Source organism: Anguilla anguilla, chromosome 7 (assembly GCF_013347855.1).
Source record: "Anguilla anguilla isolate fAngAng1 chromosome 7, fAngAng1.pri, whole genome shotgun sequence".
In the NCBI taxonomy this organism is placed as follows: domain Eukaryota; kingdom Metazoa; phylum Chordata; class Actinopteri; order Anguilliformes; family Anguillidae; genus Anguilla; species Anguilla anguilla.
In genome coordinates, this window is record NC_049207.1 from 21,507,866 (window position 1) to 21,527,279 (window position 19,414).

At 43.3% G+C, this 19,414-nt stretch overlaps 1 protein-coding gene across 1 annotated transcript; it reads right to left on the minus strand.

Annotated features, from left to right (window-relative positions):
- Nucleotides 1-2,359: 2,359 nt before the first annotated feature.
- Nucleotides 2,360-19,223, minus strand: LOC118232100 (protein S-acyltransferase 24-like). Its single transcript, XM_035426727.1, has 10 exons — nucleotides 18,650-19,223; nucleotides 17,934-18,340; nucleotides 16,422-16,492; nucleotides 13,271-13,333; nucleotides 7,516-7,658; nucleotides 5,031-5,127; nucleotides 4,506-4,658; nucleotides 4,138-4,310; nucleotides 3,471-3,636; nucleotides 2,360-2,941 (listed from the first exon to the last, which is right to left on the minus strand). Exons 1-10 carry the CDS (start codon nucleotides 18,772-18,774, stop codon nucleotides 2,744-2,746), a joined length of 1,596 nt encoding a protein of 531 aa, XP_035282618.1. The 5' UTR covers nucleotides 18,775-19,223; the 3' UTR covers nucleotides 2,360-2,743.
- Between the last annotated feature and the right edge of the window lie 191 nt (nucleotides 19,224-19,414).

Genomic DNA, 19,414 nt, shown 5'->3' on the forward strand with positions numbered 1-19,414 from the left:
ATTTTCAAATGGAGGTGTTGCATAAAACAATAAAAACGTGGATATATGTTTTTAAAAAGTTATTTAAACCCATAATTTGTTTGAGTATTTGGCACTGTAATAGTACTTGCTGCTCTGGTTAAGATTCCTCAGAAATGACAAAGTTGTTACAAAATAAGATACATTGGATAATGTATGCGCACACAGCATCAATGAGAGCCCAGCTTTCTGTATATTTTCAATTTATTGTGAATAAAATTGTATATGATGGTATATATGGAACTCTTCCAGTAGTCATATGCCTGTGGCGTTTGTAAATGAGAATATACATGTATATGTAAATATTAATAGTACCACATAAATCTGCTGTGCATATCAAGAACACTGTGTTTGATATTACTGTGCACCACGGTGTAAGCTTTAAGCTTTTAAATGTTTCTCTTGAAGTTACTTCACATTGACATTATTGCCAGGAAACAATAACCCGTTAAAACATTGCAGTGCGACAAATAAAGGCCAAATCATGTGATCACACAACTATAAAAGCTACAAACTGCACTGCTTAATCCTGTGAGGTCTAGTACCATGAATGAAGCTTGTTAAAAAAAAAAGCTTTGTTAAAAACTTCAAGTAGTGGTGTTCTGTTTTAATTTGTTAATTTGACTAATTATAATAACCTTGACATAGGGTTTAATGCAATACTGAAACTGTCATAGACTGTCCTAATCTTTGTGTGCAGGAACAATTACTACAGTTCAACTAGGGTTAAGTAGTCTATAGCTCTAAATTCAAGGGTTAAGTCTCTAACAGAACTGATATTTACCAAGGGAGTTTAACCAAAGACTCATGTACACTTTCACTTAAAACAAATTTACAATAGCAATTTACAACTCAGCTCTTCTGCAGCTTCTTCTTGCCAGGCAGATTATATTAAAAAAGACTAACGAGTATTTTGTGCATCATAAATTAAAGTGAAGCCTTTGGCAATTGAAAATGGCTTTTTGCCAAGCACAACCTGATGATGGTTTCTGGTTGTGCACATTTTCGTTAGCATAAATATAAGGAAGTATTTTTGCATTGTCACTGGCTGGAATGGCCATAGGGTTAAGCCAAGGCCTTGTATCATCTTAAAAACACAAAATAAAAGCTGTTGGTTTTCACAACAGCATGGCCATTCTCACAATCCTGATACAGTGTATTAAACATTACTCCTGAATACAATAGCAGGATGTTTATATTGAGATGTAAAAATATTAATTCTCACAGGTATTTGAGTGAAACTACGGTTGTACCCTTAGAAAGAATTGGCTAGCATAAACAGCACAGTAATAAGCTGTTTAAAATTATTTTATACTGGCAGGTCACAGAACCTGTTAAGAGTTGAATTGACACTGAAGATTTTGCTATGTGGAATCTTTCAGAGTGATAGTGAACCACATCAAAGACATAGCTGTGTATTTTATTATACAGGTTCCGGGGTAGTATGATGAAAGTGAAGAGCACAATCCAATGGCAAATTCCTCAGTTACTGCTGTTATTGTTCTGGCATTGCTTGGAGACCAGACAGCACATATTCTACTCACATTGGCATTGCTTGGAGACCAGACAGCACCTATTCTACTCACATTGGAGCTACACAATTACAACTTTGGTTTATGTCTGCATGAAGCTGACTAGCCATTATCAATCTATTCCAGCAACAGGTCTTTAAAAAAAAAAACTTCTTTAATCCTATTACTTTTTGTCCAATCTAGAATGACTGATCATATTATCAAAACCATTGCATTGCTACAATACTCCATTGCTCATTTAGGAAAGGGTTAATGAACACGAACACATGGATCTCCTTTCTGTTGACATCTTTTCACTGTACAGTCCAGCAGCTCAGGTGTGCAGTCATTGTGCCAATGGACTACACTTCCTGTACAGCTGGTGCAGTCAAATCACAGATGATCCTGATTCCTGAATGTTGACCCCATCAACCGCCCCTCCCTGGGTGACATAACTGCCACATAAGCACCGCTCTTCCAGCAGCTGGTTCTGGCAAGGTCAGGACCGGAGTCCAAACTGAGCAAGCACTTTATGACGCATCACCTGGCAGCCTGTTCACATATACTGGGTGACAATTTCCATCTTAGAGAATAACAGCATCCTCTGCCTCTTAGGCATACACTATTCACTGAGAATGCGCCTTAATGGCTGGCAGTACCCGATTGGATAAAAGCAGCAACACACAAATAGTATACCCTGTGACACATGAAAGAACCCACAGTGAAGAGGGAGGCCATGAACAGTAGTACAATGCAGAAGGATAAAACAGTTTTGTTTTTTTATCAGATGGACAGTTTTTCTTAGTTTTTCTTGGCATCCCTTCTGTTTGAGTCTTGCAGGTCTTAAGCAAAGCTCCATACAGGTAATTTTGTGCTCCTGTACATACATTTTTTTAAGCAGCATGTGATGCTGGTGATAGGGCTAGAGAGCTGGAGCAGATTGCAGGTGCAGTTTGAGTTATTTTAAAAGAAGGAAAAAACCCGTAATTTTTTCCTCTCTACTTTGAGCGTAGCTGAAGTTTTTTCCTAGTCGCTACTGTATCCACTCTGCATACCCTGCTAGCTCAGCGAAATAGCAACAGAGTCCCTTATTTTCCTTCTGGAAGGGTTGCTTAGCCATTGTTCCAGCATGGCTTACAGGTTGCTTAAAGATTGTATTTACACACTGGGTGCATATAGGTAGTTTGCTTCACATCCAGGAGCCAGTTTTAGCGTTATATAACCTGGAGATAATCCATGGTCCTAAGCTGGCCCTCCTGCAGGGAGGGAACCATGTGGAAGAATTCCAGCAGGTTGAGCAGCACGCCGCGGTCAAACAGGCTGGCGGCCTGACCCTCTTCCTCCCGCAGGTAGCTGTACTTGTGATGGTTCAGCTGCTCATTGGTGGTGGTGTTCAGAGCTGCCATGTGAAGCTGAAAACAAAGGGGAGGGAGCGGACACACCTGAGCCAATCAGCGAGAGGATGGTCTCGACTCCAGCCAACCCAAGCCATGTTGCATTCTTTTTTTGTTTGCATACATCAACACTTTGCATATTTTCCACTTCATATTATTGATGCTGTTCTTATTGTATCCACACGAGGGTGATGTAGCTCAAGGCTAAACTACACTACTAAACATATGGAAACGGCTTTACTCTTATGTTTACTCTTGAGTTACATTTTGACTGGGAGATTTAATTCACACTATTGGCCTGGGAAATTAAGTTTACACTCAGACTGGGAGAGTAATTTTACACTCAGACTGGGAGAATGAGTTTACACTCAGACTGGAATATTAAGTTTACACTCAGACTCGAAGATTAAGTTTGCACTCAGACTGGGAGATTCATTTTACACTCAGACTGGGAGATTAAGTTTACACTCAGACTGGGAGTTTATGTTTACACTCAGATTAAGAGATTTAGTTTACACTCAGACTTGGAGAATGGGTAAATACTCACACAGATGCAGGCCATGATGCCAGATATCACCCCGATGATGGCCATGAAGAGGAACCCCGCCCCGATGAAGAGGCTACGGCCCATCTGGGAAAACCAGTCCACACACAGGTACACGCCCATGAAGCAGTTCAAGCTCATCGAACTCAGGAACCCCAGGAAGTACGTCCTGCAGAGAAACGGCAAATTAAATGCCAATTCCTACATTCCGGTAAAAACATATTTATGGGACAATACTTATAAATCACTTAATGGTGGGCGTCTTTACATGTAGTCCCAGGCAGCGAGCTTGATTTGTCAGTTCCAGATTCAAATTCCATGACACAGCCTTTGTACCCTTGAAAAATGCTTCAAATGATTTTGAAAACCTGAAAGTATTTCAACACTGTTTCTTCAGTAAATTGTATAAATGGATATAAATTGTGTCAAGTGTAAACTAAGTAGGCCATCTGCATCTCTAATGAATAATAAATGCACAAATAGTGCACAAACAGTGAGTTGCATCGAGCGTTAAGGTCAGAACGGTTCAGATGTCACCCTCTGGAATGAGTGAGAATGCTAAAAGCAAGCCAGGTCACAGCGGGCCGAAAGGCGGGCTCTGACCAGGGACTGGACCACAGCATACGCAGGGACACAGGCAGGAGAGTTCGGTCTGGGGCAGCGGGGGTACCTGTTCCTGCGGCCCACGGTGTTGTAGATGTAGGGGCAGTAGTGGTCGAAGTGCTCCACACAGCGGTTGGTGACACGGCAGTGTTTGGTGCGCAGGGGTCTGACGATGTGGCAGGTGTGACACAGTCTGAGAAGGGGATTCCTGCCCTGCCTCCAGCCCTCACAGTGCACTGCCTGCAGCGCCGATACAAGAGAGACATTTGTGTGAGTGCGTGTGTGAGAGAGAGTGTATGTGTGTGTGTACTCATCCATATCTTGGTACACTTTACTGTAATTATGCATGCAGTGAAGTGTGTGTGTGTGTATGTATTTGTGTGTGTGCGTGTGTGTTTCTCTCCCTCTTTTGGGAGTTAGCTCTCGATTGTTTACCTGTCTAATGGCCTGATCATATTCCTTACTGTCTCTCGGAAGAAACCCTGGATCCATCAGGGAAGCTTTTAGGAAGAAAAACCACATCAGTGCATTGGCGAGCAGGAAGGCCGCATGAAACTCCCACTGCTTGTTAAAGGAGACCGAGACAATCTGCACAACAGAGACAGAGGAAATATCATTGGGGGGAGGTGGGGGGGAAGGGGGGTCAAATTAATGCTCCCTAACAGCAACATGCAAGTTAGACAGACACTGATAGCCATTACCCCTCTCTACTCTGTGTAGAGCTGGATACATCCAGTCCAATGTAAGGCCATTAAAACGAATGTTTCCCATTACAAGAAACTCATTTAAGAGTGCCAATATCAAGGATGTTAATGCTGAAAATGGGGGGATGGGGTGCCTGGTCAGCAAGAGGCCATTTGGAAACTCCTAAAGAGTGTGTTCTAGAACACGTATCACTGAAAGGACACATGAAATCACACAGGTCTACACACAGGTGGCTTAGGGGGGCTAGTGTCTTACCTTGAACAGGTAAGTGGGGTATCCCCAGAGGAACAGGCAAGATAACAGGAAAAGCACAGGGCCCTTGGATTTTCCAGGTGGGCCAAACACCAATGCACTAAGGAAAAGGATACAAAAACCAGGGTTGAAATTAGCAGGCCACCAGTAGTGCTGGTAGCGCAGCATCAGTTCTGCATTTTAAACAGGCTGTCATTTAGTCTGTGTTCAGTCTAGGGCAAGGGTGCATAACTCCAGTCCTAAAGGGCTAGTCTGTGTGCTGGTTTTTGTTCCAACCTTAGTTTTAGTTTTCTGACAGCTCTATAAACTGTGCTGGTACACTCCTGTACTTCAGCACAGTAAAACCTTTAGGGTACGCTTGCAGCCTGTGACTGTAGCTGGTGTGTATACAAATTTAAGATCAAGATATGATTGGGGAAATTAAATAATTAAGCGTAGGAGATGGCACGAAATCCTGAAACGGATCGGCCCTTGGACTAGGGGATGCAGTCTGCTGGGGCAGTACAGAATGCACACTCATTAAGCTGTGCGCCAAGGCAGGCTTGTGGATAAAGAGGATTATGCCTTTTAGAAATTTACTAAAAGGGGATTATTTTATAACAGTGAGGATTCTGGGGAAAAGGTCCACAGGAGAGGCGAGTCTCTGATGGCCATTTCAACCCTCCCTAATGCATGCCTTTTAAACCTGACAGAACTCCCCGCACTCTGAATGTATGAAAAGTCATCTGAGTTCAGCGGAGACCTTAGACAGAATACGCATGTTTATATTTATCTGTCACTAACGTCCTGCCAGGAACCGTACTGGCAGTGAGTGAGGGGCCGGGGCTGGGGTTATTTGTAGGCTTTCCTGGGCTATCCACACCCTCTGTGTACTTTGACATTATAATATTTAGATTCATTTAGATTTAGAACATTTAGATTCTGTCCAAAGGGGAGGATAAGTTTGCTTCCTGTAAGGAAACACAGCAGTGTGCAGCAATCTACGGCAATCAAAGCAATGCTGCCTCAGGGTTTGAGTTCTGAAACATCTGTCTCTTGTTTCGGGAACCCTGCAACTGTTCAAATCCCATGACAAGAAGCATTCAAGCATGGAATTACACCAGACTGAGGTAAACAAACAAAGCAGGCACAGACACACATATAGTACTTCAGACGAGGAGTAATAAAGATCTGCAGAAGAGATGAAGGAAAGATGTTCCACTCTGGCACACCCCACTACTCTCCAGGCAATGCAAAACACAACATTTTAACTGATTTTATCTGAATTTACCGGTTTCAACTGATCAGATTTGATCTGATTTTACTCATTTCACCTGATGTGATGTCACTCAAGTTTCCCTGCTTCAACACAGCATTTTATCCATTCCAGTGAACCATCATCTTTAATTAAATATAGGCTGTTTCTATCGACACAGATTTCAATGCCTGCATTAACAAGACAGAATCTGCTCAGAGTCTGTATTAACAGCTCACACAGGAAGTACATAAGACACCATAAAATATCATATAAAAGCACAGCAAGAGAAGCTACAAAAACTTAGACTTTCCTCAGCTTAGTACATTCACAAACATTTACAGGTGATGATGGAAAGTATTTTAAACAAAATAAAAGACTGTAGTGCCCTGAATCAACAGTCTTCAAAAGGTTATATATCGACACGGGTGTCCATTTTGTGAGCAGGGCTCAAAACACATTTTTAAAATACAATATTGTACTAAAAATATCCTGTGTGGAAGTAAAAGCCTGTAAAGGCTAAGGGTTTGAGGGGGGAGCTCTATTTATATCACCTTATCAATGCCCTCCCTCAGGAGACTGCTATTATATTCCATCATCTAGCTTTTTAAAAATACCGGCAGCATGCAGGCCTCTCTCTTGGACACAGATCAATATTCCCTCAGCTCCGAAGCCCATCCTGTTAGATCATGGCCACACCGTGTTTGGTGGTTTGGTGACAAAACCAAGCGCCTCACATGCAAAATTAAGGCTATGCTGGAGCCGGATCTATGTCCCACGTTAAATAAAGGGTAGGGTGACATGAGTCCAAAAACTATGCTTACAGAACAAGCCCACATGTTACCAGGCAGAATGCCTAGTGTTCAGCCATACTTAGCAACAGTGCTAGCCGTGGTCCCACAGACTGGTACAGAACCTAGTGATATTCTAAATTTAAGGCTTTCTGCACACATTGAAGTCAGGGCCACCACTGTGCCCAATACCTTTGTCTGTCTGTAAGGCAGGGGTGGGAGAGGAGGGCTGTATCAGATTCTGGGTTTCTTGCCAATTTTTTATTTGTTTAAATAGCCCCATCATTTAGTGATTTAAATTTTAGGCACATTTCTCGTTAAGATCATGAATGACAGGTGACAGTTATTGGGCCAAGGTAATTGGCTATCCAGGAATGGAATTACCCACCCCTGCAATAAGGCAGACTGGAACATTTCTAACCAGGTAAGATTGGCCCATCAGCTCAGCTTCAAGGACACTCACCTCCAGTCAAACTTGGGAATGAGCCGCCCTGAACGGGATATTGCATTTTCCAGGTACGTGGATATTTCCCAGTGTTTGTGACCCCGGGCCAATTTCAGAGGGGTGTTCCCATTTATATCCTCCGTTTCCAAATCTACTCCATCCTACCCCAGAGGAAGCACAGACAGAGAGACCAAAGTGAATCTCACACGAAGAAGGTAAACGAATAAGACAGCAGAACATTCGTCATTCACCCATTCAACAGATGCTTCAGCATGCAACTGAAGACAGAAAGGATCAGAGTGATCATGTATAGTATAAAAACAAACATATATGAATTGGTATTCAGGTGCAGTCAAAAGAAAACACAAGGCAATGCCTTTACGGTGCTTTGCTTGTGCAAATGTAACCATAGCTAGTTTTTTTATTTTTTTCAGTTGCACAGATCTTCCAAGGAATTTTACATTGCATACACCACCTCTCTTCTTTATTTTATTCTCCACCCAGCCTTTTAATGACAACTCTTCTCCACACATATTCTTCAAGTTTACAGCACAACCTCAACCCCCTGATTTGGGGCCAGTAACAAATTCAAGAGTTGGCTCTGATAACCCAGCAGGTGCAGGCTGAAATTTAACATTAGCTGGACAACATGCGTCTTGCGGTGCGTCAGATGCTTGCCAGATACAATATTTCCTCATTAGGTTTCATGGGCAGAGCTTATGAGACAGACTGCAAACAGCCAATGAAACATGAGCACTGGACATCCCATGCCAGAAGCTGTTTCCTGTAAACAGCTTCCTGTACAACTGCAACCAGAGCCATCAAAGACGACTGGCATCGGGCTAAGTAGACAAAGTAGTCAAAGCCAAAAGACACATCAGACACAGAACACGAGGGGTCAATTGAGTTGTATGGACAGCAAGAGAGTCAACAGAACATTTGCTGCTACAGTACATAGACTAAGAGGTCAATGAAGCAGAAACACTTTGGTAAATGAAGAACACCAAGTATGTTCACCATGTTCTTGACAAAGTGCATATGTCGTATACCTAAATAATCCTGCTTAATCACTATTTAATGATTCTGTGAGTGATCTGATCACCTTCATCCAAAGTGGTAGCACTTCTTTCTTGGAGGGGTGTATTCCAGGATGACAATTACCCTATCCATAGAACACCCGTGGTTTGATGACTATGACAACATTGTCCATATGACATGGTCTCTTAGTCACCAGATCTGAATCCAATAAAGCATTAATGGGAGGTTTTGGACCAACATCTGAGAGAGCATCTTCTACCTCCATCAGCAAGGCGTGAGTTGCCTTTTTCATGGAATTCTGCATTCCTCCTGCAGAATTCCAGATGCTAGTAGATTCTAAGCCACAAGGGGTACAAGCTGTACTGACAGTATGTGGTGCATAAAATCATAAGTGGCTCCACACTTTTGGCCACTATACGTATTGTACAGTACCAAGACAAACACTGAAACCACTATAAGTGGAAATAAATAATGGATGGCTTGGCAGAGAGGATATGTGATTTTTAATGTCCCAATGTTATGTTATGAATTTAAAATCAATTGCTGCCAGCAAAGTAAGAGGGACAACATTTGTAGTGGTTATCATATTAAGTTTGACACCTGCATCATATTATGGCTCTTCATTACATTACAGGCATTTAGCAGATGCTTGTATCCAGAGCAACTTATATCTTTCTCGGTTTTACAAAGTAAATCCATTTATACAGCAGAAGCAATTCAGGCAAGTACCTTGCTCAAGGGTACAATGGTAGTGTCCTACCTGGGGATCAAACCTGAAACCTTTAGGTTACCAGCCCAGTCCCCTAACCATTACACCACGTCGCCACCCACGTCTGAAACCTTCAGACAGCAGCCCCAGCTCAAACTATTCCACAGCAGCCGGTTCACATAGCGTGACAGGTAGACTCGCAGCCCACAGGCTCGTGATTGTCTAAATCTGAGCGTGCCAGTGTTCTAGGCTTCTGTCCAAGTCCTACATTATCAGCTGGATATTCAGCACACCAGAACACAGGGACCAGCGGTTGCACATAAGGGCAGAGTACCACACTCAAAACCACAGCCTCCTGGTCTGCATTATGGTGATCTCACGACATACCTTATTACTTATTAAAATGAGACCCACAGAGATGATCATGATCATCATCACCCTATTCTTCTTTTACTCTGTAAATGGCAAAGCAGAGATCACACAACTGCTCTCTCTCTTTTCCACTGTTAAATCATCCTTTGAATGACTGACAGACATATAGAATGTATCATCCCAGGTGGAAATTCCAGCTACCAGCCTAAGACAGAATCTAGCTGGACCATCACCTGCTCCAGCTAGATATCATCTGAAATTTGGTGATGGACTGTTGTTTGTACCAAGCTAGCCCCACAGCTGGACATGGTCATTCCAGAATGGTTGCTATCTCAACCATCTTGACCATCTCCAAGTCAACTTCAAACCATCAGGACCAGCTTAAATCCTGCCAGGTACCCAGCTAGATTTTCCACCAGGGATGCAGTTAATCATAAATATATTTCATATGAGTGCCACAGCCATCAAATCAACAATACAACAGAAGACATTTTTGACAAAAGATGTTTGTTTTAAACATGAGTTCGTTGAAATACGATGAATCCACCACCTGGTAACCAGCACATGGGAGGATAAGATGGCTGCTGCCCAACATCTTCTATGGGTCAAATCACCATGGAAACAGAGCTAATTAACGCAGAGAATGGAAGGGGGGGGGGCTCTGCAATCTGTTTCTTCAGACTCAGCTAGCTGTCAGCAGGCATCCTTTCACACTGACCTTGTCCTTTTTACAAATTTTATTTTACGTTTACAACTAAATGTAATGGTTTCTGGCATAAATCCCTTTTCTGCTCTAAGAAAAGATCACTGAGAAATAAGCGCTCTGGAAACAATGTTCAAAAGAAGAGAAAATCTGATGCACTGCCAAAAGGCTGTCCATACAACACAATGCTCAACTGGGAAGGACTGGAAGAAATCTGGGAAAGAAAACACTTTTGTTAATCAAGTGTTTAATCTGAGGGCTGTTAGTAATTCATTCAGGGCTGTTGCATGTAATCCACTTCAGGAGATCATTTAAATGAATACTGGCATAAGAAATGGCCCCAGAAAAAGGCATGGAGGTGCTGACACTGCGGGTCTTTATTAATAAATTTCATTTTGGAGTGAACAAGAATGTGAACTTGATTCAGGATTCTTGTCTGCTTCATCCAACTGCCTGCGCCACATTAAACTGGGTGGGCATCCTTTCTCTCAGTTATATTAACTACGGCAGCAACAATGCAGGGAATAAAATCTGGTTTTAGTCATGGAACGCTTCTTCAGAGAAGCCAATTCAAGGCAAGTCACTCCCTAATTCAACAGCTGTTTCCTGTATGCAAGGCGATCTTATGAGGATGTGAACAGTTTAAGCCTTATAATTGATTCAGTTAAACGGTGAAGTAACTTAATATAGTTGGAAAAGCAGATAATGACATTAATCAGTGGCACACTTGCCACAGCTGCCTATCAAAAGTAAGCAGCATTAATAACTACACTCAACATTGCATTTACAGTGCCTTATTAATATCGCTGGTTTAAGTACTTTTTCAAAGCCAGTTAATCTTGCACCTTATAATTTATGTGTATAAACCTAGGGATGCATATTTTCACAGGGAATTTAGAATAGCTCTGCTCAAAGTCACAAGATACGAACTTGCAACCTTCCTTTTCCAGTGCCTGGAGTGGTACCACAAGCGGTCCATTTGCACACCTGGATTTTATTTTTTGCTTCACCTACTGACTGTTTTGGGTCAAATCCCTTTCCCAGAAGCATGTGAGTGTGAATCCCACAACCCTTTGGCTGTTTAAATCAGGGTTTAGAAAACAGGGCTGATCCACTTTTCCAGACCACTGACTTAGAGCAGTGGCTCTCAAACTCTGTCCTGGGGGACCGCTGTATATGCTGGTTTTCATCACAACCACATTTTCAATCCCAGAATTGAATGTTAGTTTTTTCTCAATAAGGTGCTTTTGTGTTTAGAGGGATTATTTACTCTCTTAAACCACATTATATCAGAAATAGCTATGCATGCCATGAAGAACCAAAGTCCCATGTGCACATTGTGCTTATTGCGCTATATTGAAAACAACAATACAAAAAGAGGTAGAAAATTTTTTAGCTGATCAAATTAGAGACAGAGGTGAATTCATAGGCTCCTAATTGGTGAAAGCGTGGAGACTTGGCCACTAAAACTAATGATTTGGTAGATAATGAAGAATTCAAAGACAACAAAAAAAATGAAAAAGAGCCTGCTTTGTTCCAGGAAAACATTATGAAAGAACCTAAACACACGTGTTCAACAACCTTTATTGCAAGAAATTGGCTCCCACAAAAACCAGCATACAGAGGAGTCACACAAGCTCATTGTGAGAAGTCAGAAACTCCCACGGACATAACAAAGATAAAAAGATTACAAAGATCCAAACTTCAAAGAGTCTGACATTTTCAGCCTGTCAGTGACACATAACAGTCCATGACAGACTTTGATATTACATTTATTTTGAACACACCAAAAACAAGGTTTTTAAAACCACAAACCATTTTCTTTCAGTGGTGTGTCAAAGCCATTAATGAATTCAGGGTAGTCTCACGTGTCAGAACACAGGACACATCACATGCACACTAAAGCATTACTGAATGTCAACCGTCAGAGCAGAGGTAGCCGGATGGTTAATATCAGTTTGCATGGAAAAAAAAACATGAAAATGCTCCTCCCCTCTGACATCACAGAGCCAGCCGCAAGGCAAAGAAGGACATAGCGGAGAAATTTTAATTTCCTGTCATGAAGAACCGTGCGTCACTAACGCAGTGTCCCCCGCTGAGGCGACACTCCCCCCCATCCCAAACTCAGCCGTGTTCTGTCCCACCACCACACCATTCTGAACATGAGCCAGTGTGTGACAGCCTGGCCCCTGGCTGAAGTCACAACCTGTCCCTGCCGCGCCTCAGAGTCCACATGCCTGTGCAGTCCTGTACCAACCAGGCCAGCAATGAAGGGGACAGGATCCATCACACACAGAGCACACTGGTGATACTGTGCTCTTTCCTTTCTTCACAAAACACATCTAACATCTCCCTGAATGAAAACTGCATTTGTCATTCATTCATTTAGTTATTATTATTATTATTACTACTACTACTACTATTATTACTAATTGTTTTTAGTAGTACTAGTATTAGGAGTGGCAGCAACAGTTGTGCAATAATTATATTAATAGAAGCAAAATAATTTGTTAATGTCTTTTTTTCTTATCGGATCAAACATTGAATGTTTCCCGTTTGTCCTACTCTGGCTATGAAATCCAGATGACTGAAGGTTTAAAACCCCAGAGGTTTGTAGAGGGCTGCAAGTCTAAAACACCAAATATGATACCAATTTGGCTTCATGGTGGGAATAAAATATTTGAGCTTTCAAAACAATCATACCCCAAAGTTGCCACACATATATACCTCCTCAGGCTGAGCATTTTTTGTCCTCCATACTGCATTTCCTTCCATTATTAAAGATTTAAATATAAATGTAGCACACATATTGAAGCTCAGATCTGGACCCCCTTCCCTGGGGATTTTTGGCCCTCCTCCCCCCCTGTATAAGCGCGCGAGGAGCTGAGTGTTTACTCACAGGCTGTCGCCCTGACGGATGAGGACACCTGCGCGAGGACCGGCGCACTCACCTGCTCGCAAAGCAGCTGTACGGTCAGCAAGTCTCCGCTGAGGACGGCCAGGTGCAGGGGGGTCTGTAGGAGAGGAGGGGGGGGGGGGGGGGGGCATTTGCATTAGACCTGCCGCCACCCTGCTTCCTGTCATCCTGAACTGCCCTCATGACCTCGCACCTGTCGCCCCCGCAGCCGTCACACCCGCAGCCGTCACCCCCCCCCCCCCCTTTCCCCGACCTTTTCCGCTGTCACCCCGCATTCCATTAACCAGGGCCCTTCTGCTTCTCACCTTCAAGTAAAAACCCTGCTCTTGGACAAAGTTAGAGTTCTGGCTGCGCTGCGTTTCTAACAGGAAAACCAGTCCCACCTGAATGTCGGTACAGGTATATGTCTGTGTGTTCTCCATTTAATTTTTCAGCACAAGAGAGATTATTTTAAGCACCAAGCCTTCTGCATCGCCAGTACATTTTTCACGTCTGCATAGGCTTATCTCTCTCGTGGCCACCTTCACAGTACTTTGCCATATTTCATTCTCACCACTGGCTTTCACTGTCCTTCACAAAAGAACAGATTTCCATTTCCATTACGAAAGTTGGACCTTTATTAAGCAGATAGCAAAAAAAAATGTATAGTCTATCCACCAGAAAAGACCCAAGACAATCTTATCAGGAGAAAGCATACATTTAATACCTTCACTGTTACCCTCACAAGTTCAAAACATGAAAAGATTTTCTGCTCATTTGACCTTTCCCCATTTTATTATGCAATAAAAGAACTACAGTCCATGTGAACCAGCACAAAAAGACGCATACAGTACATATAATACAGGCGGAATGAAGCTGGTGATGTTTTATTTCTCTGCTCTGTGTATTAGCTGAGAAAATTGCATTCTGGAAACAAAATTCTATGCAGCAGCCTGATCACAATTAAGTGTGTTTATGCTTTTCTTCACAAAAAACAATGGGGAAATACCCACCATATCAATTAATGTGCAAAACAGTTTACAAAGAAACACAGGCACATTCAGATTTAATTATCAAGAATGATGCTTTTCAAATCAAAAACGAATATTGATTGAGCTGAGGCCACTGTGAAAGATGCATTTCCATTATTAAGTCCCTGCTCAAACATGTATTATAACTGACCCGTGCAAATATAGATATTGAAGCCAGTAAGCACAGAGGACCCATGCTTAAATAAATGCTGAATATAAGACTACAGACAATGTATGTTATAATATGCATTTAACCAGAGTATACTCATGCAGAAACCAAAGCAAATAAAGCCAGCAGGATTAAACTGAGACCAGTTGCAACACATTGGCTGTACTATCAAATGCTAATAAATTAATTCACTTCGCTGACAGGTCAAAGGTGAAAGACACTTGCTACAGTGTCTTTGTTTTGCAGAACTGACATTCACAGAAAATAAATGCAGCATAATGTGAATGTGGTGTGAACATTGCGTGCCTTGCTTACAGCAGCCTGATAAAGACACTCATACGCTCAGGCCTTAAAGAACGTGCCGTAGCAATAGAGTTAAAATGGGGAATAATCACAAGATGGTTCATTCCCACTTCAGGTGGTCCGGAGGCAATAATGTTGGAACAGCAGGGAAGGATTCACTGAGTTCCTTGCACTGTCCATCTGTCTCCCTCTCTCTCTCTCTCTCTCTCTCTCTCTCTCTCACACACACACACACATATACACACACACTCCTGTGTATCCTGGTCAAAATCATGCTGATAATGTACCAAGGGAGGTGGAAGGGCCAGTACGATCAATCAGAACAAGATTCTGCTGAGCAAATTCTCCAGCTATGTCAACATTCACTTTTAATTACATAAGCCATAGCATTCCCAGGCTCAGTGAAGCCATCAAAGACCACACTTATTACAAGAGCTGTTAATCCTGGCAAATCCTGGCTCTCTTCACACTGCACATCTACAGTAACAATGGCAGATGAAGGCCGTCCGTATAAATCCTGACATTCTTGGCCTGGTGTTGCCTCTCCGGGTCATAATAAAGTAAACATTGACCAGATTTTCCAGACAAAAAAAGGCTGCTATTGTGACTTGACTTATTTAAAGAGAAATGTTCTGAATGGGCAGAACCATCTTTCAGAAAAGCTTACTTTATGACCTTACTTTAAACAAGCTTTTCTTCTGAAAGGCAGAGTGAACCATGAGGTAGAAACATGTGCTGCATTATCATACATTTAGGCAAAATAGCATGGGGCTACTGAATTTGCGGCCCCAGCCTCGCACTGAACTCTCCATCGGAAGACAAGGGTACAGAGAGAAGTCCTTGAAGTGCCCAGCACCCATGACGTCAGCTGACAGCCACACACACACACACACACACACACACAAACCCAAACTCTCACTCACACACACATACTCAAACCCACACACACACACACTCAGGCACACACACACACACACACACACACAGCTCTGCCAGTGAGTGCCTGCTGTAAGGAGAGACCGAGGACAGAATCCGGCAAGGTCTTTATTTAGCCCAACCAAGCAGCAGCAGATGTACAGAGATACTGCTGCCTCCCTGCTGGCTGCCAGGTTTAGACCCTCCCGGCATTTCATTCACTAGATCTGTGGTGCCCTGAGTGGGGAACTAAAATGTGACTAAAATAGACAACCGATCACACAAAGCACTGAGTGGATATGACTTTGACCAATGAGCATGGACATGACTGAGGGTGGAGGGTACTGGAGCAATGACCGCTCCGTCCAATGGAATGGGCTAGTCTTTTGCACTTGGAGTAATACAAGCACTGTGTCCTTCCGGACTCATGTTTCCTCTTCCTGTGTGATGTATTACATACACTCTGCATTATTGATCCAATGGCTGAAAGGGTCCCAGAACCACACTGAGGTGCCCTGACTCTCAGAGGCAAACATAGGCACGTATGTATCACACACACACACACACACACACACACACACACGCACATGCACAAACGCACACACGCACACATGCACACGCACACACACGTACACGCACGCACACACAGACCTGATCATAAAAGAAACCATGATCTGACCACGATTTTTTGCAATTAAATGACTGAAGACCTTTTCATTAATAATATACTGCAATGAATTTAAGCCAAAAGGTATTATAACCAACATGCATTCTAAGCACAAACTTACTTGACCAAACTTATCCGGTTGCTTCGGGTTGAATCCAGAATAAATCAACAATCGGGTCAACTCACAATGTCCTGCCCGGTGGGGAGGGGGGGAGGAGTGACACAGGGAGAGAAATTAAACACAATTTTGAGACAGAAAGAACAGAAAGAAATAGTCCCTACAGCAAGCACCGCCCTTTTAAGCATGCTAACACACTGCTGTGGCTAATAAATCAAAGCCTGTCGCCAGCAGTAGCCTGTGGAACCAAAATCCACCCCAGCTGAGCTCCACGAGGCCACGGCCAATGCCGCTTTATGTTAAAGAGAAATAAACTCATGCAAATGTGAAGAGGCTGTGATGGGCTAGGGTAGAGGAGACGGGAGCGAGGCAGTCCTCTCTCAGCGCAGGTCTGCTGGGACATTTTAAAACAAGGGCCAAAGATGTCCCAGCATGCCCCTCTCCCCACCTGCCCAATTCAGCAGAGAGGCTGCATGGTCTAAACCTGCAGTTTTTTTAACCTTAAGCCCTGAATAGCGAATAAGAAAAACTGTGAGAATCTCAATCGCTGCCCCACAATCCCTTGCATTCCCTGTGCACTTTGATTTGAGTTTTCAGTTGACCTAACTTATTAAATAAGGATAAAGATAAAATAATTATTTTAAAATGTTGACCCAGTCCTTTTCATGGAGTACAATGGCACGCTGCTCATTTCCATGATTAGAAGGTGGGTGGTTGTGGTCATGGTCTATTTGGAGACAGGGGTGAGGAAGTTCAGCTCACAATGTGTTTTTTTTTTGGGGGGGGGGGGGGGGGGGGGAGAGTTCTCTCTCCCTTTGTCCTTCATATGTAATCTCAGCAACGACAAGTATCCGGTGATGCAGAGAGTTACTGTTAGACAGCAGCTTTGCTTCTAGGATTCCTGAAATATCACTGGGCATTGAACCCTGTGGGCAGCTAGCCCTCCCCCATTCTCATATGCTACACCACTTGCAATTCAACAATAATTTCCCTGAAAACAGGATGAAGGTAATACATGACAATCAGTGGAAATTAATGAAGTGAGAGTGGAGCAGTGGAAAGTGATTGCCTCAAACTCAGAGAGAGAGAGTGAGAGAGAGAGAAACAGAGAGAGAGAGAGAGAGAGAGAGAGTGAGAGAGAGAGAAAGAGAAACAAAGAGAGAGAGAGTTGCTGCAGTTATCCAGACAATTTCTATTAAGGCGGCATTTGCTGACAATCCATAATAATCACCCCCATTTCCAGTAACAGCCATGTTTCTGGAAATACATGAAGCCAGTAAATCAGTGATCATTACGGTTCCTCACACAACAAGCAGTAATGAAGGAGAGATGTAAAGAGGGAGATCATAAGGCAGTCTGATTTAAAGCAAAAAAGATTTACATGCAAAATTTGCTAACAGCTTAACCAGTGATACTGCATTCGTCAACTCCCATATTCCAACTTTGGCTCCACTCTGAAAGCTTTGGGAGATGGGGTGTGTGTGGGTGGGGAGGGGGGGTTATGGTCATTTTTACCTTTGAAAGCGGCCCAGTGCAAGGCGTTGTCCCCTTCAGCATCACAGAGGTGGAGCTGGGCCCCTTTCCCGATCAGGTAGCAGCAGAGTGCGGTGTGTCCGTACTGAGCGGCCAGGATCAGGGGGGTGTAGCCCCTGTGGTCAGCCGTGTCCATGGAGACCCCGGCCCCCAGCAGCAGGTCCACCACCGCGATGTGCCCGTTCAAGGCAGCCCAGTGCACCGGCCTCTGAGCCTGCTCCCCCACGCCGGGAAGGTCCACTGGGCCTCCCGTCTCCAGGACAAACTGGACGATGTCCACGGCACCAGCCAGGGAAGCCCAGTGCGCTGGGGTGTGACCGGAGCCGTCGACCCTGTGTAACACCCCCGCACCCTCTGCCGAGACAACACGTCTACACTCCTCAAGCTGCCTAAGAAGGGACCAGAGAACTAGATTATTCACATGCAAAGTTACATATTGCACACCTTTTCTATTGTTCTACATTGGCCAAACAGTTCTATGAACCAGGTGTATTGAAGTACTGTGATAAAATGTGATGCTTGGGGATTCAAATCCACAACCATCTGGAAATATCTCATCAGTGGTCAGGTGAAGTTTCTCACATCCCTCTTTAAATCAAAACTGGTGTGATCAGAAAGTGTCAAGGAAGGATATTCTCAGGTCGTCTCTGTCTTGTTCGCTCTATATTTTAAATGACACTTAATTCGCAAAGACTTACCCCAGTTTAGCAGCCTGGAAAATATCCACTTTATCAACTGGCGGTTTGAAACAGTGTCCAGTCCCACTGCATTGCTCGTATTGCCCCGAAAGAGTGAGCGATGGCGGACGGGGGGCAGGAACCATGTCACCCAACTTCTGAAAATTCTGCTTTAACGCCCAGTCACTCTAAATTGTAAAGCAACTAATTTAAAAACGGCTTATCCTACCGTAAGCAGGTTAGTCAAAAATAAAAACATTTAGAAAACTGTAGTAACGCAGTAACACCGAAGACGTTTTGCCGAATCCTATCTTAAGTCTGTATTCTAAGTAAACTTTCGCAATAGTTATCCTTCACTCTCTTTAAATAACTTTCAATCTTAAAATAGAATTAATATTACACGTGAAGAAAAAAAGATTCCGTTAAAGAGTGTGTATTTATCCGTGCAGTCGCGCTGTAAATAAATAAGCTTATCTCTATACCCGTGCGTCAGTACCCCCACTGTACTGTGCAACTGAAGTCCACACCATCCCACACCAGCCGCTAGCACAGTCCAACGGTAGGGACTCGGGATAGAAACGCTCGATTGGTCCCCACGTGAAGGGCAAAAGACGCGTGTGCACACGAGTCCCTGCTTCTGAGAACATTGTTTCTCTACAAGTTTGAACGTCGGCGGTGCTTTACAAACAACTCATTCCATAGATTACCGAATACGTTTCATAGCCTATCTGTTCCTCATACTGCATACTGAGAGGAAATAGCCTATGTGATTAATACGCAAAATAA